General features: G+C 35.8%; 2 protein-coding genes across 2 annotated transcripts; one reads left to right on the forward strand and one right to left on the reverse strand.

The window, feature by feature from the left end:
* Positions 1 to 5,898: 5,898 nt before the first annotated feature.
* On the reverse strand, positions 5,899 to 6,858 carry LOC114170357. The gene is made up of 2 exons (XM_028055832.1): positions 6,378 to 6,858; positions 5,899 to 5,942 (listed from the first exon to the last, which is right to left on the reverse strand). The coding sequence occupies exons 1-2, from the start codon at positions 6,856 to 6,858 to the stop codon at positions 5,899 to 5,901; spliced, it is 525 nt and encodes a 174-aa protein (XP_027911633.1).
* Positions 6,859 to 22,199: 15,341 nt separating this feature from the next.
* LOC114170358 (uncharacterized mitochondrial protein AtMg00820-like) lies at positions 22,200 to 22,655 on the forward strand. The gene has a single exon (XM_028055833.1). It carries the CDS (start codon positions 22,200 to 22,202, stop codon positions 22,653 to 22,655), a length of 456 nt encoding a protein of 151 aa, XP_027911634.1.
* The last annotated feature ends 5,139 nt before the right edge of the window (positions 22,656 to 27,794 follow it).

Below are 27,794 nucleotides of genomic sequence, written 5' to 3' on the forward strand. Positions count from 1 at the left end.
AAATTTACTACTCGCTTTATAAATTTTAAAACAGAAAACACATTAAGACTGTGTTCTTTTGGAAAGAATTATTATTCATAAGTAATAGGTAGTGCTAATTTGAGGAATCTTTAATATTCTTTTCTATTGAATGGAAAGTGAGACAAAATGCCGATTTAGGAGAACTGTCTCATTATGGCATCCCACTTCAACATGAGATTTACGAGTGATTTGAGCTATTTTACTAAAATAACGCTGTTGTTTGATTAAAATAAACCAATACACTACATTCTCATTTGGAGCTCGAGGACTATAGATTCCTAAAGCACAAACAAGAGATATGTTCTTCTTATTTTTGTGATATTCCCTACCACTCTCCTTCCGTCCATTACCTTTCCACCATTGTTGGTCGTCAAGGGAGATGCAGGCTCACGAAGATCGAAGACCACATCGTTGGAACTTGATATGGATATTGGAATCAAATATGTGGTTTGAAGAAGTAAATGAAATCGGTTCCATTTTTGTTGGATTTGATTCCAAACTTCATGCCGGTGGTTTTAACTGGTTCCGTTTTCGTGGAACCTATTCCAAAGTTCTGAAAGTCCATTTCTGTGGCAGGAAGTGGTGAGCTCGTTGAAGGACTTCACTAGAGAGTTCAAGGATGTGTCTACTTGTTGGACGTTGGGGGTGGTTGTTGTTTTCAGTCTCTTCAGCGTGAACTGGTGGGTGTGGTGCAGTGGTTGGTTCTTTTGGGTGCTATATGGTGGTGCAATGGTTCATATTGCTTCTGATTTCAATGTCATTTAAACCTAGATTGTTGGTGTTTGGTATTATAGGTGATTTCCTGGAAGGAGGTGCTGGAGTTGTTATGGTTGTTGGTTGTTGTATGTGATATTTAAAAGGTTGGGGTTGTTTGTTGTTGTGGACATGGTGCACTAGTTCATTGTTGTGGCTAGTATATGGTGATGCGTGGTTAGGCAAGGCCATTTGGTCCCATGAGCTTGGCGTGGAGGTGATGAACTTGACATATATTCATTTTGAAGAAAATATATGATATTGCTATGATTTGAATGTGATTTAAACCCAATGTTGTTGTTGTTTGGTATTTTAGGTGATACCCTCGCTGTGGTTGTTTACGGTTGTAGGTAGTATCCTAGAAGGATATGTTGTGTAGTTGTCATTTGTTCGTGGTATCTGACTTCTTTATCCACTTCGTTTTCAACCTCTGTAGACGTTTATACAAATAGGTGATAAGTTCTACAAGTTCTATGTTATTCATTGTGTATGCTAAATATGTATTCTATGTAAGATAGTTGTATACGTTTTGAATTAGTTTGATCATAAATTTTTGTGCTTTTGATATGGTATAAAACATGTACATTTTTAGGTTCATCTTTATTTGTATTTATTTTGATGTAAGATGCTTATATTGTTTATATGGGTAATTTAAATGAAAGAGAACTTAAATGTGTCATTTTTTGATGCTGAAGATGTAGTAGATGATGTCAGTGTTGACTTCAATATAGTTGAACACTTGCCTGAACAATTACAATTGCACACAACGATAACTGCATTGACAATTTTATGCATTGTTGCGCATGCATTGAATATATTGAATATATATTCTAGTTCAAGAAATAGTGTTAGGGATTTTGTCCCAGATAGAGGCCGTCGCAAAGAGTAGTTGATTTCTTAGCTAATACATAGAAATTGATGCCATGACATTATTCGGATGGGACCAGAGGCATTTATTAACCTATGTCAGCGGTTAAGGGCAACTGGGTTAGTGAAAGATTTGTATGATGCACATTGGATGAACAAGTTGCAAAGTTTCTACACATCATTGGGCATGATGTCAAGAATCGTAGTGTGCCATTTTTCTTTTATCATTTTGGCTCGACTGTTAGTAAACATTTCCATAATATGTTGGATGCAATTTTAACTTTGGAGTCAGAGTTTTTAATTTAGTCTTCAGGGACAAAAGTACAAGATTGTGTCCTCAACAATAGTTGATTCTTTCTGTATTTCAAGCTAATAGTGACCATAATATTTTTTTTTTCTTTTCATTTACACTTTTAATTTGGCTCAAATAGGATTGTCTAGGGGTCATGGATGGAACTCATGCTCAAGTAAGGGTTCCAAGATCTAAGGCTCCCAGGTATTGAGGTAGGAAGGACTGGCTAACTCAAAATGTCTTCGCCGCATGTGATATTGATATGAATTCACTTATGTGCTGGACGGATGGGAGGGGACAACATCTGATTCAAGAATATTGAAAGATGCAATATTTAGAGATGATCCTTTGGTCATACCCGAAAGTTAGTTTTTTATATGGTTTATTTTATTATGTTTAGGTTATCGGTCACTGATAACCTAAATGTTATCACTATTGTAGAAAAATACTATCTTAGGGATGTTGCTTTTATTCTAAAAAAATCAATAATGACTTCATACAAAGGTTTCATATATCACTTTAAAGAGTATGCATGAAGAGGGCTACAAAATCCTCATGAACTATTTAATCATTGACATTCATCTTTGAGAAATGTACATTTAGTGTTTTGAAGAAACGATTTTCTATTATAGCAAGTGGAACTAGGCCTCGTTACACTTGTGAGACAATGACAAATATAGTTTTAGCATGTTGTATCCTCCACAATTTCCTATGAGGTTTTGACAATGATGAATCTTCGATCGATGAGGTTGATCGTGAGTTGAGGAAACATCTAGATGAAACAGGAAATTCTCAAGTGGACCGTGATGGTGATTATAGGGTTGATTGTAATATTAGGGATGATATGGTAAATTAGATGTGGTTTGATTACCAAAACAATTAGCTATATGTACTTAATTAAGCATGTTTACAATGCCTTCATTAAATAAAAATTTGTATTTTTATCAACTATTAAATTACTATCATGTCATGAACCTTTGTTTGCCCTAAGTATTATCATATGAATACAGGAAAAAGGGAGTAGTTGTCACTTCTGCTATGGTTCCTCGAGAGTTCACGAAATGGACTGAGGAGGAAGCAAATGCTCTTTAAAGATGAGTGAATGCAATTATTAACTGTCAAGTTGCAATTGTTGAACGTCACAACACCATTCTAAATGATAGATACAACCCAATTCCTAGAACTCCTTCATCTCAATATACAAGAGAGCAAACTTCTGAGTTATTAAGAAGCATGAACATTTCAATGACAACTTATTCAGATAGTGCTACGACTTTCTTTGTTCACACCCATTCCATACGAGATGTATTATGGGGATGCCAACAAAATATTGTTGGAAGAGGTTGCAAACTTATACGAATGGAAGAGCTTGACTTTGGTTGATCATATATGATATTTATGTTCTCATGTTATGGAATAGATATTATGTCATATTTTAAGTTGACTTTAGTAATTGTATGATAACAAATATGTAATGTTTTTAGTTTTCATATTTGAAAATTAAAATATTAAATTTTTTATATCAAATATATTATAATTTTTTATTTCAATTAATAATTAAAATATTAAATTTGATAACCAAATTATTTTTTTATTGAAAAAGATTCATTTACCTTTTATGTAGTAGAAGAAAAAAGAAAATTGATAAAAGAGAAAACGAAAATGAGTGTGTTTGATAAAGAAAATAAAAATAATAGAAGAAACAAAGAAATAAACTAAAACTACTCCTTATTTCAATTTTGTTTTCATTTATTTATATTAACCTAGTTATGCCTTTTATATTTTTGTGCTACTTTTCTCTTAAATTTAAAACATGTTACTTTCGTAATATTTATCATCTATTTGTATAATTTAGAAATAGGAGAATCAGTTGGATATCCATCCAAATCCGGTGCATGTTATATTTTATATAATTTTATTATATAAAATTATTATTCTCTATTTTGTTATTATTATGGATTAGCATTAATTAATAAATTAAGTTATTTGTTAAAGTTAATTATATTGCACATAATTTATTATTGTATGGGTAATATATTTAATTTTGGATTTATGATGAACGATCCGTGATAGGTTGGATTGTGTAGTAAACGGTCTGTGATAGGCTTGAATAATCATATACTTATTTGAGAGGTCCCTGGTCTCTACTGAGAGGTTATAAAACTGATACCCCGTTAGTCAGTTTTAAGAGTAACAACGAAAAACACTCTTATGTTTTAGAATACCTATCAGAAAGAGAATAATAGCATCTCATACTACGTGCTTTCATGGATCCTTCATTAATTTTGGGTACACAATTTTTAAATCATACTTGAATATGTTTTGAATATATTGTATTATTGTATCTTATATATATTTTATTCCATCAAATGGTATCAGAGCTTATAAGATACAAAATATAATTATTCTTTTGAAAGTGTATTTTAATTTCCATAACTATTCACTGAGGCATGAAATATTATATGGAGATATTAACATTCTCGTTTCAATTAGAAAATTGATGAAGGGTTTTAATTGATTATTTATGTTTACGTTTTGTTCTCGATTGTCACGAACATTAATTGCTATCTGTTCCCATTCTCTTTCTCGTTTTCGTGTTCTAGATGCTGCTCCATGGTGATATTGAAAATTAATGAATTTTTATAGGGGATTAAAATTATTGAAACCCCAAATTAAAGAAATCCTAACCCTAACTAAAATACCTTTTGAACCTTTCTTCATTTTGCTTGGAAATCGAACGACCTGTCACTAGCGGGGAGCTACGGCGCGTTTGGTTTGTTCGATATCCATCACTGGTGCGATGGAGTGCGATGCTGATATCGCGGAGGTTCCTAGTCATGGTGGTTTCACAAGGTTTCATCACCCCTTTGGCGAGTAGTTTGCAGCAATCGCAGCGATGGTTTCATCGTGGAGGCTCACAGCAGCGCGAACAATGGTCGTTTGCTTGCATTGGTGGTCCTGTTCACTTCACGGTGGCTTGCAGTTTTGTTCTCTGGTGATGGGATGCGATCCCGCTGACAGTTGGGAGTCATAGTTGTTGCCGACGACATCGATCAGTTAATGGTCACGCGACACAGTGATGGGTTTTTCACAGTGTTGGATCTGCGTGGTGGTGGTCTGCGTTACGCTGTTTTTTGTTGCTCGTTGAACGTGTAACATCCCTAAGGAATATTACTTGATAATAAATAATTAAAAATGGAATTACAATAAAGTCCACATTTAATATAAACTATTTCCCAAAAACACGGGAAATTTAAAACTTTAATAGATATAAAGTCGTAAACCAAGAATCCAATATTTCATGAAATGGAATTAAAAACAGTGGCTCCCGCCAAATTTACATGAGGTTCTCAAAACAAAAACATCAACATATACTATATGTGTATACAAAATATCCCCTGCTAGCCCTCGCTCCGAGCCTATGCATCTCCTGACCCACCTGTCACATCATCTGCTCCCGGATAATAAGATATCCGATCATCGCCACACACACAGATAGGGTGAGCTATGCACATTAAAATATAACAGGTGTATGTGAAATAAACATGCTTATGAGTATATTTCCCAACCCAAAATAACATAATTAACTTCATAATTTCCAAATTACCCAAACCATGACCTCATAGTCCTTCAAGAGTCATATGCATGAACTAGGTCTTTGGACTTCTCTGTGCTCCCACGAAACTAACTCATTTGTGGTCCAACCCTATGAGCCCATCCCGCTCATAGTCCTGCCCTACAGACTCCTCGCCTGTAGTATAAACATCCAAGTCTCACACTTGGACCCTAGCACACACGTAATAACCATACTATGGACTCCTCGCCCAATAGTAGCCGACGGGAACATCACAGTTCCTTGCCCATCGTGCGCCCCGACACATGCAATCACCATACTAAGGACTCCTTGAGAAGACAACACCTTGATTTCCAACCTCCCTCTTCAATGTTACTTATTTGGTAATTTCTCAGCCCCCTTGGCTGCCCCATTCTGCTAGGCTTTTCTTTACCCCTTCACATTCATACCACAACTATTAGTTAGCAAAAATAAAGCTTATTCTTTGCCCACTAAGGTTTGAACCCATAACCTTCCACTCATAAGGCCAAAGCACAACCACTATACCAAACCACATTTGGTGATACTCACAAATCAACAATAGTTTACAATACCAATCACCTACTCATTCATACTCTAAAAAAAATCAATAACAAAACAATCACACATAATTGGCATACTTAGGACTCGAACCCAAGTCCTCTCACACAAACCAAGTACTCTCAACCACATGAGCTAGTACTTTTCCACATCACAATAAACAACAATTAATGCCATAAAGGTGCCCTCTACCCGCATTTATTAATTAATTAATTATTTAATTAATTAATTTTCCCGAGTCTTACAATTCCCCCACCTTTAAAAGTTTTCGTCCTCGAAAATAGAACTTACCAGTAAAGAGGTGAGGATAGGACTTCCTCATGAGATCTTCCATCTCCCAAGTCATCTCTTGGGTTGCCTCGTCCCAGAGAACCTTCACTGTCCGAATCTCCTTCCCTCTGAGCTGTTTGACTTGAGAATCTAGAATCCTCACCGGTCCAACTCCTAGAGTCAGGTTCTCACGCACCTGAACATCATCCTGCTCCAGCACATGAGTAGGATCCGCCACGTACTTCCTCAATTGTGATACGTGGAAAACATTATACAGGTTTCCCAAGTGAGGTGGCAATGCAATCTCATACGCCACCAGTCCAATTCGCCTCGTAATCTGGTATGGATCGATGAATGGAGGGGTCAACTTCCTCGACTTCAATGCTCTCCCAATACCTGCTGTAGGTGTAACTCTGAGAAATACGTGGTCACCCGCCTCAAACTCGAGTGGCCTCCTCCTCTTATCTGCGTAGGATTTATGCCGACTCTGAGTTGCACGCATCCGTTCCTGTATTACCCTGACCTTCTCCGTGGTCTGTTGTAAGAACTATGGACCAAGTACCATAGCTTCCCTATCCTGCTGCCAACACAAAGGTGTTCGACACCTCCTGCCATACAAGGCCTCGTACGGTGCCATCCCGATGCTGGAATGGTAGCTGTTATTATAAGTGAACTCCACTAGTGGTAACACATCACTCCAAGTCCCGAGGTGGTCCAAAACACACGTTCTCAATAAGTCCTCCAGAGACTGTATGGTTCTCTCAGACTGGCCATCCGTCTGAGGATGATATGCCGAGCTCATCCTCAACTGAGTACCCAAAGTGTTCTGCAACGACTGCCAGAACCTCGAGGTAAACCTCGGATCTCTATCTGATATGATACTATCAGGCACACCATGTAATCGGACTATCTCCCTGACGTACAACTCTGCTAGCTTATCTAGGGACATTTTCTGATTAATAGGTAGAAAGTGAGCGCACTTCGTCAATTGATCCACTATTACCCATATAGAATCATGCCCCCTCACTAACCTCGGTGGATGAGTAACAAAATCCATGGAAATGCTGTCCCATTTCCACTGAGGAATCTCAAGAGGCTCTAACGTACCACCTGACCTCTGATGCTCTATTTTCGCTTTCTGACACACTAAACAAGATGCCACATAGTCTGCCACATCAGTTTTCATACCAGTCCACCAGAAAGTCGCCTTCAAGTCCTTGTACATCTTAGTCAAACCTGGGTGTATGCTAAGACGACTCTTATGCCCTTCATCCAAGAGCATTTTCCTCAGTACCCGACTGCTGGGTATACACACCCTCTCTCTGAATCGCAGGATGCCATCTCTACCCATCCTGAAGTCTTTCCTCTTCTTTATGCCCAACTCACTAATGATATGCTGCAATTCCTGGTCCTTACCCTGTCTCACCCGAACCTCATCCAAGAATTCATTAGTGATCCTCAACATGCTGCACCGTATGTGATCTGTCTCCATATCCAATCCTAGATTCATATCTCGCAGCTTCTCGATTAACTCCAACTCCTTAATCATCATGGCCGACACATGAGATTTCTTCCTGCTCAAAGCATCTGCTACAACATTAGCCTTACCAGGATGGTATAATAGCTCAAAATCGTAGTCCTTCAGGAATTCCATCCAGCGTCTCTGCCTCATATTCAATTCCTTCTGATCAAACAAGTATTTCAAGCTCTTGTGATCACTGAATACCTGAAACTGTGCCCCATACAAGTATTGCCTCCAAGTTTTGAGAGCAAAAACCACCACCGCCAACCCTAAGTCATGTGTAGGATAGTTTTTCTCATGCACCTTCAGCTGACGAGATGCATAAGCAATGGGTCGTCTCTCCTGCATCAACACACAACCCAGACCCTGGTATGAAGCATCATAATATACCTCAAACGTCTTGGCGGTGTCAAGAATAGCTATTATGGGTGCAGTAGTCAACCTCCTCTTCATATCCTCAAACCAGACCTCACACTCGTCTGTCCAAGAGAAATGCTAGTCCTTCCTAGTGATTTGAGTTAAAGGACTCACCGGCTTAGAGAACCCCTCCACAAACCGCCTGTAATAACCCGCCAGACCCAAAAAGCTCCTTACCTCAGTAACCGTCTGTGGCCTTTCCCACTTCACCACTGTTTTAATCTTCGCTGGATCCACCGATATAACTTGGGCTGAGATTACATGGCCCAAGAACTGTACCTCATCCAATCAAAACTCAGACTTTGACAGCTTCCCATACAGTTTATGCTCTCTGAGAATTCCTAGCACCACTCTCAGATGATCTGCATGTACATCCCGATCCTCCGAGTATATCAATATGTCGTCAATAAACACGACAATAAACTGATCAAGGTACGATCGGAATATTCTGTTCATGTAGTCCATGAAAATAGCATGAGCATTTGTCACCCCGAACGACATCACTACATACTCGTAATGGCCGTATCGTGACCTGAACGCCGTCTTCTGCACATCCTCCGGTTTGACTATGATCTGATGGTATCCAAACCTCAAGTCAATCTTAGAGAACATTGTGGCTCCCCTCAGTTGATCCAACAGATCATCTATCCTCGGCAGCTTATTCAACTGACGACAATCAACACACAACCTCGAACTGCCATCCTTTTTCTTTACTAGCAGTACCGGTGCTCCCCAAGGTGATGCGCTCGGCCGAATGAACTTCTTCTCAAGCAAATCTTCTATTTGCTTCTTCAGCTTTGCCAACTATGCGGGTGCAATTCTATACGGCGCCATGGATATTGGGCCAGCCCCAGGGATGAGATCAATGGAGAAATCCACATCCCTACTCGGTGGCAACTTGGGTATTTCATCCGGAAATACGTCGGCATACTCCTCCACAACTGGAATCACACTGATCTTCTCGACGGTACTATTCTTTTCGGCATGAGCCACTATCATAAAGCAGGTGGCTCCGACTTCTACTTCGTTTATCGCCCTTTGAGCCGAGATTAACTCCAGTCCTACATGTTCTGGGAATACCAAACTGCGCCGTCCATAATCAATTATGACATGATTGTTAGACAGCCAGTCCATCCCCAAAATTACGTCCAGTCCCTCCAAAGGCAAGCACACCAAGTTCACCTTGAATCTACGACTTGCCACCTCCATAGAACACCCAACGCAGACTGAACTGGTAGCCACTTGACTTGAGGAGGGAGTTGAAACAAGCAACTCACATCCCAAATCACGTGTCACCAATTGCAATCTCCCCACGCACACATTAGAAATAAAAGAATGGGTTGCCCCGAAATCAAACAACACCAACACTAAATTACCAAACAATACACAAGGTTCAAGAATAAGATTACCCAACTGTGTAGCCTCTGTGGTGGTCAGGGCAAAGACTCTGCCCGCTGCTCTCGCTCGCTCTACTGGCGATGCGACTGGTTTCTTCGTACTAAGGCTTTTCTTCTCTGGACAATTGTTGGCGAAGTGTCCAGGTTTGTCGCATATAAAACACTTGCAACGGTCTCCTGACCCTCCTACTCCACCTGCCAGCTGTGGACAATTTCTCTTCAGGTGGGATCCGCCACACTAATAGCAACTGGGACCCTGAGATGCCTGTGGCCGGCTGTACAACTTTTTCATCTGCCTAGCCTCCGCGACATTCTTCTGATGTCGGCTCACAATAGAGCCATGGCCCTTCTCAAGACTCTCAGCACTCTTGGCCTGCTCCACCAAGATAGGAAATCTCCTCCCTCTCAGAGGGGTTACCACCCTCTTAAGCTCCAGTCTGAGACCTCGCTCAAACTTTAGACACTTCCACTCTTCTGTAATGTTCTGGGAAGAATACCTCGCCAAGTGTTCGAACCTATTCACATATTCCTGCACTGTCATGTCTCCCTGCTGCAGTGCTAGGAATTCAGCCTCTCTGTCCTATCTCGCCGTATCTTGAAAGTACTTCTCCAGGAAACGGGCTCTAAAGTTGGCCCAAGTCATTGGCTCCTCACTGTTCTCCATCTGTTGTTGCATGCCAGCCCACCAGTATTCTGCATCCCCATTCAGCAGATACGCAGCAAACAACAATTTTTGTTCATCTTCGCAGTTCATCACTTTGAAGATTTTCTCACACTTGCGGAGCCATGCATCCGCTTCATCGGGGGAAGCCTTGCCAGTGAACTCAGCTGGCTTGTGGCGCAAGAAATCTTCCATTGTCAGCACCCTAACTGGTGCAATCGCCGTCCTAGGCTGCGCTGCTACGGGTGGCTGCATCGCATCCACCATGCGGTGAATCGCCTCCTCGATGTCATCAGCGCCACTACTCCTCCTCCTCCTGTTAGCAGCCATAGCCTAGATACGCCACATTACAACTGCTAAAAATTAGTCGTTTAGTCAAACAAAACCACACAATTTTCACATTGAACACACCACATATCACAACAAGCACATCGATAAGCTCACTCCCCGCTAGCCCCAAAATATTTTCAAAACTTTTGCTCTGATACCAATTGTAACATCCCTAAGGAATATTACTTGATAATAAATAATTTAAAACGGAATTACAATAAAGTCCACATTTAATATAAATTATTTCCCAAAAACACGGGAAATTTAAAACTTTAATAGATATAAAGTCGTAAACCAAGAATCCATATTTAATGAAATGGAATTAAAAACAGTGGCTCCCTCCAAATTTACATGAGGTTCTCAAAACAAAAACATCAACATATACTATATGTGTATACAAAATATCCCCTGCTAGCCCTCGCTCCAAGCCTATGCATCTCCTGGCCCACCTGTCACATCATCTGCTCCCGGATAACAAGATATCCGATCATCGCCACACACACACAGATAGGGTGAGCTATGCACATTAAAATATAACAGGTGTATGTGAAATAAACATGCTTATGAGTATATTTCCCAACCCAAAATAACATAATTAACTTCATAATTTCCAAATTACCCAAACCATGACCTCATAGTCCTTCATGAGTCATATGCATGAACTAGGTCTTGGGACTTCCCTGTGCTCCCACGAAACTAACTCATTTGTGGTCCAACCCTATGAGCCTATCCCGCTCATAGTCCTGCCGTACAGACTCCTCACTTGTAGTATAAACATCCAAGTCTCACACTTGGACCCTGGCACGCACGCAATCACCATACTATGGACTCCTCGCCCAATAGTAGCCGACAGGAACATCACAGTTCCTTGCCCATCGTGCGCCCGACACATGCAATCACCATACTAAGGACTCCTCGCCCAATAGTAGCCGACGGGAACTTAACCAGTTCCATGTTCATCATGTGTCCAACCACCGAGCACATCCCAGACCCCTATTGGACTTAGTCCTTCAAGCCCAGACATCACACCACATGCATATACAATCTAAACTTGGTATAAACAGCCAAAACGCACTCACAAGCACATGTAAAACATAGCAACTCACATAAACTCGCTTAAGCCAGGGACACCCGCCCAAGCTAAGCCTCTAGCCTCGCTTAGGCTAGCTCACCTCGCTTGAGCGAGCTTATAACAGTGACCACAACACGTTATCTCGCTTAGGCGAGATCCCCTCGCCTGGGTGAGTCACACTTTCGCCCAACAACAAACAAACCTCGCCTAGACGAGAAAACGACAAAACCAACATGAACACACTTCGAGAACTCGCTTAGGCGAACCACTCTCGCCTAGGCGAGAGTGTCAGTCGCTCAAAACTCCAAAGCCTCTCGTCTGGGCGAGAAATTGCGCTCAAACCTCCAAGTTCTCCTCACTCACTCGTTTAGGCGAGTGCCTCTCGCTTGAGCGAGAGACCATGTCGCTCAAACCCCTCCTTGGTCGCCTAGGCGAGAACCACAAATCAGAACTCTACATGGAACTCTGCAACTCTCGCTTAGGCGAGATGGACCCGCTTGGGCGAGACTTGCAGGGTTTCGTGTCTGTTCACGCACCCACTTCGTTAAAATCATACCAAAACATCAACCAATCATTATCAAGACAACGTCCAACCTCCCTCTTGCTTCAGCCCTTGCACACCCAAAATTTCCGCGCCCTGGTTGGCTGTCCCATTCTGCTAGGCTTTTCTTTACCCCTTCACATTCATACCACAACTATTAGTTAGCAAAAATAAAGCTTATTCTTTGCCCACTAAGGTTTGAACCCATAACCTTCCACTCATAAGGCCAAAGCACAACCACTATACCAAACCACATTTGGTGATACTCACAAATCAACAATAGTTTACAATACCAATCACCTACTCATTCATATTCTAAAAAAAATCAATAACAAAACAATCACACATAATTGGCATACTTAGGACTCAAACCCAAGTCCTCTCACACAAACCAAGTACTCTCAACCACATGAGCTAGTACTTTTCCACATCACAATAAACAACAATTAATGCCATAAAGGCGCCCTCTACCCGCATTTATTAATTAATTAATTATTTAATTAATTAATTTTCTTGGGTCTTACAAAATGCTTCTGGTTCTACTGCTCCGATCTGAGTGGTTTCCAGTGGCTTACACGGTGCATTTGCATTCTGTTAGTCGAGAAGACGAGCGACGACGACAAGTGAAGCAGGCTCCACATGTGTCTCAACCTATTGGGCCCAAAGGACACAAAAAGACTAAGCGGAAAACATGAGCGAGCCCATTCATATCACATTTTATTTTTATTTTTCTTAAATAAATTTATTTATATATAATATCTTTAAAACAATGATGAAGTGTGGTGAAGTAGGTTAGAAGCCATAAACTATGCAAGTTTCACGTGAAATATATATATATATATATATATATAATAATAATAATAAATAAAAATAAAAATAAAATATTATTATTATTATTATTATGATTTCATGCATTATATAATTTTATTATATTTTTTGTTAAACATGATATAATTTTATATAATTGTTAGCTTACCTATCGTGGGTACAGTTGTATGAAATTTTGTGGTAATGATATAATTTAATTATTTTATTAATTAATTTGATATTACATTAATATTAATTATATCCTATCGGTATTTTATTATTAATGTATTTTATTTTTCTTGTTACAATGTATTTTTTGAATTTTATTATGTCAATTATTTGTCTTGTACCCTATCAGTATTAGATTTCTTTTGACATGAGATGTGCATTTTATTTTTTATTCTAATTATATTTCTTATTTATTATGATTTGGGACCCTTAGGCAAGATCATAGTGAATGAGAAATAATTTGGTATTATAGGCATATTTTGTTGTGTATTCAGAAACATTTATTTTGTTTATTTACACAATAAGTGTGTATTAAATGTTTCTTTGTTATTTTGATACTAGTTTTTTTTGCCTATGCTATTGACTTCGGTCAAAACTTTAAATAGGATAAATTTTGAGGACTGGAAAGAATTTTTGGATTTGTATTTGGCAATTACCAACATGGATTTTTCCTTGAGAGAAGTAGAACCTTCAGCTCTTACGCTTGAGTCCACTAGTGTCCAGATAATTTCTAGTGAAAAATGGGAACACTCAAACAAGGTGTGCCTGATGGTGATGAGATACACCATGGAGACTATTCGACAGAGCATTCCGGATAATGACAATCCTAAGGATTTTATGATATCAGTTGGTGAGAAGTTTAAGACTTTTGACAAAGCTCAAAAGGGTCAATATCTGTCACTTCTTGAGAAGACCAAATATGATGGTGTCAGTGGCGTTCGTGAGCATATGATGAAGCTTGTGCACTATTATGGCAGGTTATGAAATCTCTTCCTTCTTAGTTTGATATGTTGAAGACTTCTTACAACACTTAGAAGGAGGAATGGACAATTGATGAAATGATAGCTATTATTTCTCAAGAGGAAGCATTGATTAAAAAGACCAAGTCGCATAATGTGCAGTTCAAAGCTACTACTTCTGACACTAAACCTGTGAAAAAGGGATTCAAAAGTAAATCTCGTCCTGAAAAGGGGAACACAGGGAAAACATCAGTGGTTTTGGAGCCTAAGAAGAATTACTTCAAGGGCAATTGTGCCTATTGTAAGAAATTTGGGCAAAAGATAGCTGACTATTATATTCTTAAGAAGAAGAATGCTGATAAGGAAGGTATACTCCTATATGCTCTAGCTTGTTTTGAATCTAATATTGTTAATGTTCCTACTAACTCTTGGTGGTTAGACTCGAGTGCCATTATTCATGTTGTGAATTCTTTATAGGGGTTCACAAGTCTGAGAAAACCAAGTGATGTCGAGTCCAAGATTATCATGGGAGATGGAGCTAGAGCACCAGTTGAAGATATAAGAGTAGTTTCTTTAAATTTACCTTCTGGACATGTTTCACTATTGAAAGACGTTGTTTATGTACCTTCTATGAGAAGGAATTTGATTTCAGTTTCAATTTTGGATAAATATGGCTACACTTTTGAATTTGGCAATGGTAAACTTGTTTTTTATTTCAATTCAATTATTGTTGGCTCAAGAGTTTTATATGATGGACTTTACATGCTGAATCTGAATGACATGTCTGTTAATTCTGTTATTGGACATAAGCGTAGTAGAGTTGATGTAAATTCCTTTATGTTGTGGCATAGACGTCTTGAACATATTTCTAGACCTCGGATTGAGAGGTTGATTAAAGAGGGTATTCTGCATGATCTGGATTTTTCTGATTTTGATACTTGTGTTGATTGCGTTAAGGGCAAGCTTACCGCAAAAGTAAGAAATACAGGAGCAAACAAAAGTGATAATGTGTTGGAGCTTATTCATACTGATATATGTGGACCTATCACACCGACTTCCATGGGGGGATATAGGTATTTTATCACGTTTATAGACGATTATTCCCGATTTGGATGGATAGATCTCCTACATGAAAAATCAAATTCCTTGAATGCTTTTAAGTCTTTCAAAGCTGCTATTGAGTTAAAAACAGGAAAGAAAATAAAATGTGTAAGGTTTGACAGAGGTGGAGTGTATTATGGCATATATGATGAGACTGGAAGAAATCCTAGACCTTTCGCTAGATTTCTTTATGAATGGGATATTGAAGCTCACTATGCCTGGTACTCCTCAGCAAAATGGAGTTGCGGAAAGGAGGAATCACACTCTTTTAGAGATGCCACTTTGATATGAAGGACCTTCGTGATGCTTTTGTTGTTTTGGGCATTCAGATCTCTCATGATAGGTCACGTGGCATTCTTGGATTGTCTCAAAGAGGATACGTTGATAAAGTCCTCAAGAGGTTTAATATGCATTATTAATCCTCATGTGCAACACCTGTTCAAAAAGGTGACAAACTCTCCAAATCTCAGTGTCCTCAAAATGATAATGACAGAGTTGAAATGAAAAAAATCTCATATGCTTCCGCTGTTGGTAGTTTAATGTATGCTCCTCAAGTTTGTACTCGTCTCGATATTGCTTTTGTTGTTAATGCTTTAAGGAGATACTTGAGTGATCTAGGTTTGAATCATTGGAAAGCTGTTAAAGAGGTCTTTAGATATTTGCAGGGAACTAAGGATCATATGTTGACCTTTAAGAAGTTCGATCAACTTCAGGTCATTGGTTATTCTGATTCTGATTTTGCTGGTTGCCCTAACGACCAAAAGTCTACTTCTAGCTTTATTTTTATGATGGCAGGAGGAGTATGTTGCTTGTTATGAAGCTATTTGTCAAGCTGTGTGGTTTAAAAATTTGATTTTTGGCTTTTAAATTGTTGAAAGTATTTCTAGGCCATTTGTGATATATTGTGACAACACTGCTGCCGTCCACTTATCTCAAAACAACAGAAGTTTTACTCGCTCAAAGCATTTTGATATAAAATTTATGTTTGTTAGAGAGAATTTTTGGATTATCAAACTTAGATTGAGCATACTGCTACAAAAAATATGTTAGCAGACCCACTAACTAAAGGCTTATCTGCTGGAGTTTTTCAAAATCATGTAACTCATATGGGTGTGGTTAAGTCTTTTGATGTATTGGGTTAGTGAGAGTTTGAGATTTACACTTTTTATTATTATGGTTTTCATGAGATGTAAATTTGTCAATGACGTCAGTTTCATTACATCTCTTTCTCCTCTATATATAAAATTTATGAACCATTTGGGATCACATATTTATTATGTTTATTTTATTTTATATATTATCCATTATTTAAGAAATCTAAGCATATGGTAAGTATGCCTAAAGAATATTATCTTTGTGATTCATGTTTATATTTCTTAATTGGTATTTGTACTTATGTTGCAATTGATATAAGTAATTATTTATTAATGTTATCCAAGTGGGAGGATGTTATATTTTATATAATTTTATTATATAAAATTATTATTCTCTATTTTGTTATTATTATGTATTAGTATTAATAAATAAATTAAGTTATTTGTTAGTGTTAATTATATTGCACGTAATTTATTATTGTATGGGTAATATATATAATTTTGGATTTCTGATGAATGATCCGTGATGGATAGGATTGTTTAGTAAACCGTGTATGATGGACTTGAATAATCATATATTTATTTGAGATGTCCCTGGTCTCTGCTGAAAGGTTATAAAACTGATATCCCATTAGTCAATTTTAAGAGTAACAACGTAAAACACTCTTACGTTTTAGAATACCCATAAGAAAGAGAACAGTAACACCTCATACTACGTGCTTCCATGAATCCTTTATTAATTCCTGGTAAACCAATTTTTAACTCTAACTCATACTTGAATATGTTTTGAATATATTGTATTATTGTATCCAGAGGCGGAAGAATGAAGGGACAGAGGGGAGCCACGGCTCCCCCAACATTTTTTTATATTTTATTTTCTATATATTTAAAAAATATTTTTTATTTTATTTATATTAATTAATTTTTATTTTATTTTATTTTCTATATATTTAAAAAATATATTTATATATTATTACTTTATTTATATATTATTATCTTATATATATTAATTTAGTTTGAAAAATCTTTTTTAAAATTTAAAAATCATGTTTTTTCTCTATTATAATTTTTTATACTTTTTATTTGGTTTCTCTCTTCCATGCCTTCATCTTTTTTTCTCGTTTTATTTTCATCTCAATTTTTACCATCAATTCTTTAATATTTTCAAAATCAAATTGCACTACGACAAAATTAAAGAGTTAAGGAACATTTTGGAGCGAACAATTTCTTCTTTTGAGTAAGTTCATCTTTTCCTCTCTTTTTTTAAGCAATATGTTTCCCTCTTGTATGTGGCTTTTCTACGCTCTAGGCATATCTCTATCTGTTAGAGATCATAAAATCATGCTTTAATTGTTGATCAAACTCTTCTTTGTGTAGATAGAGCTATTTTAGGCTTTGAAGTTGTGTAAGGGAAGAACAAGATTATGAATCTACTCTAAGGTAAGGGAAGCTAATCATTTAGAAGTTATTAGTTTTCTTAAAATATTAAGTCTTGCTTTTAAGATTTAATTTTGGGTATTCATATTTTATCTTTTTGTAAATAGGTGAGAGGTGAAAAATTTATATTAGAAAAATTATAACAAAGAGTAAAAGAATTGAAATATTACAGTGGAGCATTATTTCAAAGTTGAAATATTCTTTGTTACCGTTGATAAGCAATTACAATAGTTAAATTGTAGATTTAATGACCAAGCAATGGAGTTATTAATTCTAAGCTCTGCTTTGGATCCTAAGGATGCTTATAAAGCTTTTAATATTGATAAAATTTGCACTCTTGTGGAAAAATATTATCCCATGGATTTTAATGAGCAAGAGAAGATTAATTTGAATTTTCAACTTCAACATTTCATTATTGATGCTCGTCGAAGATTCAAATTTGAAGAATTTATCAACAATGCAAGAGTTATGTACATGTTTGGCAACAACAAAAAAGTCTGAAGTTTACTACTTGATAGATAGATTACTTCGTCTTATCATGACTCTTCAAGTTTCTATAGCTACAACTAAAAGATCTTTTTTCTGTAATGAAAATAATCAAGAACAAGTTGAGAAATAAGATGGAGGCTAAATTTTTAGCAAGCACTAATAATCTATATTGAAAGGGATATTGCAACTAGCTTCAACTCTGATTCAATTATTGAAGATTTTAAGTCATTGAAAGAGTATAAAGGAACATCTGAATAAAGGTAACTTTTGTGTTTTTATATATATTTTTGTTGATGATAAACTTTATGTTACTCTTTCATATATATATTATTGTTATATTGTTTAGATTTTATTTTTATGAATGCTTATTTTGAATAACAAAATGATGTAAAGAAATTAATTTTTTTTAATTAAAAGAAATTAATTTTTTTTAATTAAAAATATTTTATATATGACAAATATAATTTGGCCCCTAAAATTTTTGGTCAAGTTCCGTCACTGATTATATCTTATATATATTTTATTCCTATCGGTGGAGACCCAGGAAGCTTAGAGAGAAAAGTTTATTTTTAATTTTAGAAAAGTTGGATATGGGACAAGATCAATAAATAATAAAATATATTTATAATTTATTGTTAATTTACCAAATAAATTGTGAAGGCAAGATATTGTTTATTTTTATTTATTTGTTTTAATAAAGTAGTGATATTTTTTTTGTAAAGTACCTATTAGAAATTAGGTTGTTCATGAAATTATAAAACTTAATTGGTGGCTCGTTAAACCCGAGAAAAAGATATTTTGAATATATATATAGCTAACGAAACATTAATTACTTACAAATGATCTATCATAAAAGTTTTAGAAGATATTAAGTTTCAAAGTTTTGTCCTCTATATAAATTTAGTCGAATTAGATCTCCATACGTGAAAATAAAATTTTATTTTAGCAGTTTCAGAGCATAAGATTTTCATCATCAATACAACTATTTCTTAACTTTCTAGAATTACAAATTATAATGAAATAAACAAGAGTTACCCATCACCTTGATACCTGACCAGAAAGTCCAATAACTTTTCAAGTAACAAAATAATTGGAAAATAAACTTTGTATTTATCTATATAATTTTCCGTTTAAAACTTTTCACTTGTGTGACTTTTTTATATATGTCATTTGCATATATTTTCTTTTTCTTTATTTATTTGAATATTTTATTTTCTTCAAAATTTTCGTTCACTTACATAATGACCTTTTCTTTTTCTATGATGTCACCATATTTGTGGTTTCACCATTTTCATGCAGCAAGAAACATTGATAAAAGAGTTTACGGAAGAAATAATTTTCAAGAATGGATATGAAGTCTCACCCTAATTTCCCTTTCTTTCATTCCATTCTCCTTCACTTCCCTCCCCTCTTCATTGTTCATGCAACTCATTCGCCTACACCTCTAACCATATGCTCCATATGCTCAAAGTGTGTTACGTGAAAACAATTATGCTGACTGTTATGCATACACTCTTATATAAACTTTGTAACTCTCTTTTTCAAATACACAATAATATTCTTTCTCCTTTCTACATAACTCTTGCTTCATCTCTCCTTCCCTCTCTCCTGTAATCCTTTCTTGGTATCTAGAACCAATTTTTTTGGCAAAATGACATCTACTGATTCAACATCTTTTGCATCCTCTTCCATCAAATTTCATACTCTTACAACCCCTATCACCCTTAAACTTGATGAAGATAATTTCTTGATTTGGCAGCAATGGGTTCTTGCAACCCTTGACAGCCTTAATCTCCAAGATTTCTTGACCACTACCTCTGATCCTGACTCACAACTTTCGCTCTACAAGCAACAAGACTTGATGATCGTATCTTGGCTTCTTGCGTTAATGACTACTCCTCTTCTTATCAAAATGGTTGGCCTCCGAACCTCTGCCCAAATCTGGACTCGTCTCTGCACTCATTATGCAACCCAAACTCAGACCAAGGTTAGAAAACTCAAAATCAAATTACGTCAACAAAAGAAAGAAAGGTCTGTCACAACCTATCTTCTTGATATCAAGAAGATAGTTGACACTCTTGTTGTAATAGGCTCACCCATTACGTCTGAGAATCACATTGAATGTATTCTTGATGGTCTCCCTAAAGACTACCATGGTTTCATCACCTCAGTCACTTCAAGATTATATCCTTATATTGTGGATGATATTGAGGCATTGCTTTTAGCTCAAGAAGAGCGCTATGAAAAGTTTCGCATTCTTGATCAACACAGCTCGACTGTAAACACCGTTACGACTTCACGCAGTCCGTTCAACCCATCTGGCACAAGTTCTCACAATAATAATAAGTTTCGGTCAATCTCCAAGAACTCAAGGAGATCTACTCGAAACTCTTACAGATCATCTACTTTGACCAACACCTTTCTGCAGTCACGTCTTCAATGCCAAATTTGTGATAAACCTGGACATAATGCAAAGTACTGTTGGCACAGGTATGACAAAGAATCTTCCTCTCTTGTTCTTTCTAATTCGTCTCAATTATTTTCTCCAGATAATAATGTCTCCTTTATTCTTGGAACCCTTTCCACGATGATGGACCCTTTATGGTATCCTGATAGTGGAGCTACACATCATATGACGAATGATTCTTATCTTTTAACCAAGAAACATCCTTACACAGAAAATGTTATTGTTAAACTTGGCAATGACACATGTATGAATATCTGTGACATAGGCTCTACTTCCTTTGTTGTTCCTCAAACACATTCACGTATCTATTTACGCCATCTTTTGCATGTGCCTAACATTGTGAAAAATATTTTGAGTGTGTCTAAGTTTATAAAAGACAACAATGTCTTTTTTGAGTTCCATGCTGACAAATGCTACATGAAAACTCAGGACAACAAGATTGTTCTCCAAGGAATTGTTAGAGATGGCTTATATGTTTTTCCACCTCTTCATAAGAATGTTTTGTACTCTGCAAATAATACTTAATGTTCTTCACAATATTCTATTTTTTTTCTATTTGGCACTCTAGGTTAGGTCATGCTTAACAACATGTTGTTAAACATGTGCTACAAATCAACAATATACCTTGTAAACCTCATAAGTTTTTTTTGTGAATCGTGTGTTCTTGCTAAATCACATCAGTTGCCATTTTTATCATTTACTATTGTCTATATTGCACCATTACAATTAATTTTCATTGATATTTGGGGTCCTACTCCTTTGGCTGCTTCATGTGGTGAGCGATATTACATATCCTTTTTAGATGCTTATACTCGCTATACATGGTTGTACCTTATCACACATAAGTCTCAAGCTTTATCTATTTTCAAAATTTTTAAAATCTTCTTTGAAAAACAAACGGGTTATAAACTCAAATGTATTCAAACTAACAATGCCAAGAGTTCTTATGTTTTTCCCCTACTTTACGTGATTTTGGTATTTTCTATCATTTGACATGTGCTTACACCCATGAACAAAACGGGTCCATTGAAAGAAAACACAGGCATATAGTAGATGTAGGTTTATCTTTACTTGCTACCTCATCCCTACCTATGCAATATTGGGGTGAAGCTTTCACTACGGATGTTTATATTATAAATCTTTTACCCACTGTTGTGCTTAATAATGTTTCTCGTATCAATTACTTTTTAATAAAGCATCATATTACCAATTTCTTAAAACATTTGGTTGCGCGTGTTATCCAATGTTACGTGCATATAACTCCAATAAACTCACTATGTGATCTTTATGTTTATTTCTTGGTTATAATCCACACTTTAAGGGATATATATGCATGTCACCCACTGGTAAACGTTATATTTCTATACATGTTATTTTTAATGAAAATGATTTTCCTTTTAAATCAACGTCAAATCCCTTTATAACTTATTTTAACCATGATATAATCTATTCTTCTCCACATTTACCCCTTACTATTATTACATCATCTCATGAGTCTCTACCCACCACCCTTCCAACTTTGTCGCCTGAAGATTGTGGTATGTCTCATGAGGATGCTCCTCATTCTTCTCATTTGTCGGCTCATGACCCTTCTCTTGTTCAACGTGATCTATCAACTCCTTCTCCAATAAATCTCCATCCTATGGTAACTCGCTCTAAGGCTGGTATATCTAACCCCAAGCTCTACAATATATCTGTTGATTTAAATATGAATGAACCATCTACTGTCAAAGCTATGCAACTCGAGTATGATGCGTTGGTTAAAGCTGGCATATGGACTTTTGTTTCTCCTCCATCTGATGTAAAAATCATTGGCTCCAAATGGGTCTTCAAAAACAAGTTCAATACTGATGGGACTTTACAACGTAGGAAAGCACGCTTAGTGGCTAAAGGTTTTCAGCAAACTTATGGCCTTGATTATATGGAGACATTCAATCCCGTTGTTAAATATACAATAATGCGTATCATTCTCACTCTTGAAATCATATATCGATGACCGACTCACCGAGTAAACATTAACAATGCATTTCTACATGGTCCTCACCGTTATTTTGGAGTAAACACCGTTAAGATAGTGGTGAGGTGGTATGTTATAATGGAAACGTGGCGGCACATTTGTTAAATGTTGAGTGCAAATGGGGGAGTTTACATGGCAAATATTTTCTTTTTAGGGTTGAGACATGTGAAATTTTTCCAAATGAATAGTTTGTCTCTCCATCCATAGGTTTTGTTTTCTTTGTATGTTGGTCATCTCAATTTTGGCTAGGTGTCTTTCATCTTCATCTTGCTCATGCAATGCATTGGGATGCAAAATCATAACATTTCCTCTCATAGTGATGGGTCCAAGGGTTTGGGTGTAACATCCATTGAATTGTGGAGAGTTTGCAGTGTTGAAAACGATTAAAATTGCAAAGAATGGTGGGAAACAATTTTGGGGTTGCCTAACTACAAAGTTATATTAATCATTTTTTTAGTTGTTGTTTTTAGCATTTGACCTAACTACAAGGTTATATTTTGTTATGGTTGTTTTGAAGAAAGGAGTGGAAGTAAAGATTTGGTGGGATGCAATTATTTTAAATGGTGCACTGAAGATGGTGGTGACTAAAGGGATTTTACTATTTTGAGACAGAGGATGAAGATATATAATATAGAGAAAGATGTTAAGGTTTTGAAGAAGTGGGTGAATGTGTTGATATGAATGGTTTATTTTATTTTATTTTTTTGTAATTAACATGACCCTAGTGTCTTAGTTGATGAAAATTCCACGATTTGATGTAAAAGAATGGGTTGTAAGTAATATGATATGTAATTTAGGTGTTGAAGGATGGTATGTAGTTTAGTTATGACTGTATTGTGTTTTGTATTATGATGGTAACATTATGAAATTAAATCAATGGAAAGGTTGACTTGTTTATACAAATTTGCCATTAATATATTTTCCAAATACGAACTTTAAAATAGACACTTAATATTCATTAACTTTGTTAAAGAACTAAAAAGTAAATTGTATGGAGTGAACAATATTAAAATTGATTTCATATTGGTAAGCATCAAGTGTGACTTGTCATAAACATAATTGAATTAAATTGATCAATCTTTAAAAAAAATAGTGCATTCGATATTACACATTTTATTAATTGCATCAGGTGTGACTTATGATAAACATTTTTTAACCCATGAATAATTCAGACATACTAACAACATCAAGGAATTGAAAATACCTTTAAAAGGCTTTATATACTTGGCAAGATTTCAAGCACAATGGTAGTTTATAATTACATTACATAAGACATCCATTTAAAGAGAAACATTGGTCTGGATGTTTAACAACAACAGAGATACATGTCCCTTAACAACAAAAAGAGATACATAAGCCTAACAACAAAAAGTTGCATGACACATTATGAAAGAAATTCTACAGCTTCAAAACATATATAATGCAAAATTCATGGTTTCCACACACGTCCTCTCCTATTTTGCAATTTATGTCTTATGTTGGGACTAACTTGTGAAGAGTTAGGTGGAGGATGAATTGGTTGTGGTGGATAGGATGCTTGGGAAGTCTGCGTAGTTGGTGGTGGTTGTTGGGATATGTGAGAAGATTGAGTAGTTTGTGTTGGTGGTGGTGGGGGTGCAGGGGATGCTTCATTAAAGTGAGTTTGTGTAGGTGCAATTGAAGTTGTTGCTTCACCTGCATGAGAAGGTTGTTTTAAGGGCAGCATTTTCTTTTGTGTCCCAATTGTTTACAAATCCACATTTTTTCTAAAGACCACTTTTACTTAGCTCTTTATGATTCTTTTTATCTCCCAAGGTTCAAGTCTTATATTCTTCTTTGGTTTTCTAGGTAATACCCTTTTACTTGAAGGAAATACGTTAGGGAAAGCAGTTTTATCCCATAGATGTTGGCCAATGACAAGATAAGTGATTTTTCCTTATATGTCGATCTTCTAAACTAGTGGGGGATGTAATCTTCTCCATCCAAGTTGACAAAGTTCATAGTTGTCAATGAGTCACAACAAGGTATCCTAGTCAATATCCATTTCCTACAACTTCATTCTTGATTGTCTATGTTGTCAACAAACTTCTCCCCAATGGTTGACACGTGTTTAACTTCAAAGACCGTGTTTGCTGACTTGTTGTGATATTAAATAGAGGGATAGTGAGAGAACTTCTTAATCATGAAAATAAAATGGTTGAAATGAAAATGCAAGTACCTTGGTACCTAGTACTTTGAATTTTCAGACTACTTTTGCAATCTATTGTAAATTTTGCGGCTAATTGAACCTTCATAAGTATTTATCTTCAATATATTCTTAGCTCATTTTTGCATCATGTATAGTCAAATATCTTCCATCATAGTTATAATAGGCTTACTCCTTGATGTAAGAATAAAATTGTTAAATGCCTCACTCATGTTATTAACTAGTGTTTCACACATAAGTGTTGAACTAAACCCTGATCTTGACCAAAACCTGCAAAGAACCTATGTTTTAGATCTTACTGTGTAATAGACTCAAATGAAAGCAAAAGAATTACAACAACAACTGTTATATTGTAGTAATATTTGTTATTCATTATGTTATTTTAAAATACCATTTTATTTAACTATGATGTGTACATGGTTTCAAGTTTGAGTATATGAATACTTAACAAACAATTATCATAGTCCTAAAAGATATGATACATCCAACATTCAACATATAAAATATTGGTTGTTAAGGTATAACATTTAACATATAACTTTAATTAAGAGATAAATAAAATATTTATCATAACTATAAGTTTGATTATAACTTTGACTTACGTATAAATTATGAAATTTTCCAAATATATATATATATATATATATATATATATATATATATATATTAAAGCAAGGTATATAATGTAGAAGTTAATTAATTGAAGAACATAAAATAATCGAAAAACATAAAATACATTCACTAAGTTCTTTAACTTTTATAAACTTGCCAATTTGATGCATCTAGCTTAAGTGTTAAGAGTCATAAGTAATAGCCTTTTCCTTGTATTATACTTGTACTCATCTTTTCCTACACACATACATCAGTTGAGGCATGCTCAATAAGTTTTGGGTGATCCTCTAAATTCAAGTTTCTATATGTTGGTATTTCTTAATTTAAGCTATAGTTTTATAAGAGTTATAAGGTAAATTAGTAATTATTAATCAGTGATAAGGTTGTCAGTAGGTTTAATAGCATATTCTCCAAACAATATTTCTAATGTTCTTCCTTAATATATTTCAGTAAACATCTTGGTACAACTGCATATGTAAAACCATTAAAATCCTTAGTCAAGCATTTTTTAATGATCTGTTTTTATACTTTGAACATAGAGAATTCTTTTATACATTCATAGCAAATTAATCTACCACTACTTAATTGTTAGTTTGAGTGAAGTGTTTGGTTTTTTTATTTGATGACTAAGATGTATCCTTTTTTTCAATTATTTCCCTGTTAAGGACCTTTTGTAAAAGATGGCGATTTCATGGTTGAATAAGAGATCAAACACAATAATATCTTCAAACTAATGAAATTCTATTGAGAAATAAAACATAAACATGATAGCAAAGTATCAACTTTATTCTTATTATAAACAATTGCAATGCCAATCTTCCTTTTCAACCTTTTTTAATTACCAAACCTTATATCTAGTAATTGCTTAACCCTCTCAAATATGCTCAATGCATTGAAGACATGACTTAGTAATGACGAGATTAGGCACCGTAATGGTCACTCCTTTCTCACAATTTTAGATATAGTTTAGATATATTGTCATTTTTTCATCACATAAACTTTAGGAAATAAAGTTTTCCATTTGACATTATCTTACCACCAATAACACATAATTTACATATAAAATAAGAAAGTGTCAGAAAAAGCAAAGAAAGTTGTAGAGAAGTTTCTTAAAAAGTAAAAGAGAAAGGTGGATAAAAACTAACAGTTAAAGGTCTAGAGAAAATTACCTTAAGGGAATTTGCATAAGGTGTTTGAATGTTTCATCCTGTGGGTATGTGCTTGAAGTTGCCTTCCACATCAACTGCTTTAGATTTTTGCCAGGAAATCTCTTCCTAAAGTTTGCGTACATATGGCTAACACAAAACCTATGAGCAACTTTAGGTAAAAGTGTGTGTGTAGCGGGCAATATACCTTGTGAGCATATATAGTTGTCATCAATTTTCCCTAATTGCCATGTCTGCATTGGAGCCATATGCCCACAATAAGCAAACCACTATCATTTTCCTTTATCCCGAAGTACATGACTCTAACTTTTCTTTATTATTGTTTTGTATCTTCAATCTTCTTTCACAATGCACTTCATATGTTTTGATGGTGTCTATATATTTTGTCTTATTTGCAAAATAAGTTCCAACTTCCCATTGTATTCAACCATGCTTTTGAGCATTGGAAAGGCGCTAAACTGCCCATAATTTTGTTTGTCATCCACCATTGCATCACTCTCTTCACCATTATCCAACTCTTTTGATTCCCTCTCACCACCAGACCATCCTCTCTCATCAAAGTTGACTTCGACATCTTAATCATTTCTTAACCCTTTGTCAACATCAACTCCCATATGTTCTTTTTTCTTGCTTTTTCGGGACTCATTCCCACAAGCTCCACTAACATCATTTTCTTCTTCATGATGGACTACCACCTCCACACTACCCTTCCATAACTGATCTAAATCAAAATTAATATTGACATCTACTAAACCTTCAACATTGTCAACACCTCCATCCTTATCACTCACGTCCTCATCTCAGACTCAATCCAACTCCTAACCTCACCTTCACCCTCACCATCACCATCACCATCACTATAAGCATTCTCATCACCCTCACCTTCACCCTCATCATCAAACTCAGCATGACCATCACCTTCCCTTCACCCTTAAACTCAATATTGTCCTCACCCTCATTTTCACCCTCAAACTCATCATTCTCCTCACCCATATCATCAAATTGAGCATTATCCTCACCCTCAATGACAAACTCAGCGTTGTCTACAACCTTAGGTTCAGATATTGTGCGTACCATAAAAAGTTGACATGACCATATCGCTTGGCAATATTAATCATGTGCATTGCAACACATTCATCTCACAACAACGACAAC

The sequence above is a fragment of the Vigna unguiculata genome, chromosome 11, assembly GCF_004118075.2.
Source record: "Vigna unguiculata cultivar IT97K-499-35 chromosome 11, ASM411807v1, whole genome shotgun sequence".
Classification (NCBI taxonomy): domain Eukaryota; kingdom Viridiplantae; phylum Streptophyta; class Magnoliopsida; order Fabales; family Fabaceae; genus Vigna; species Vigna unguiculata.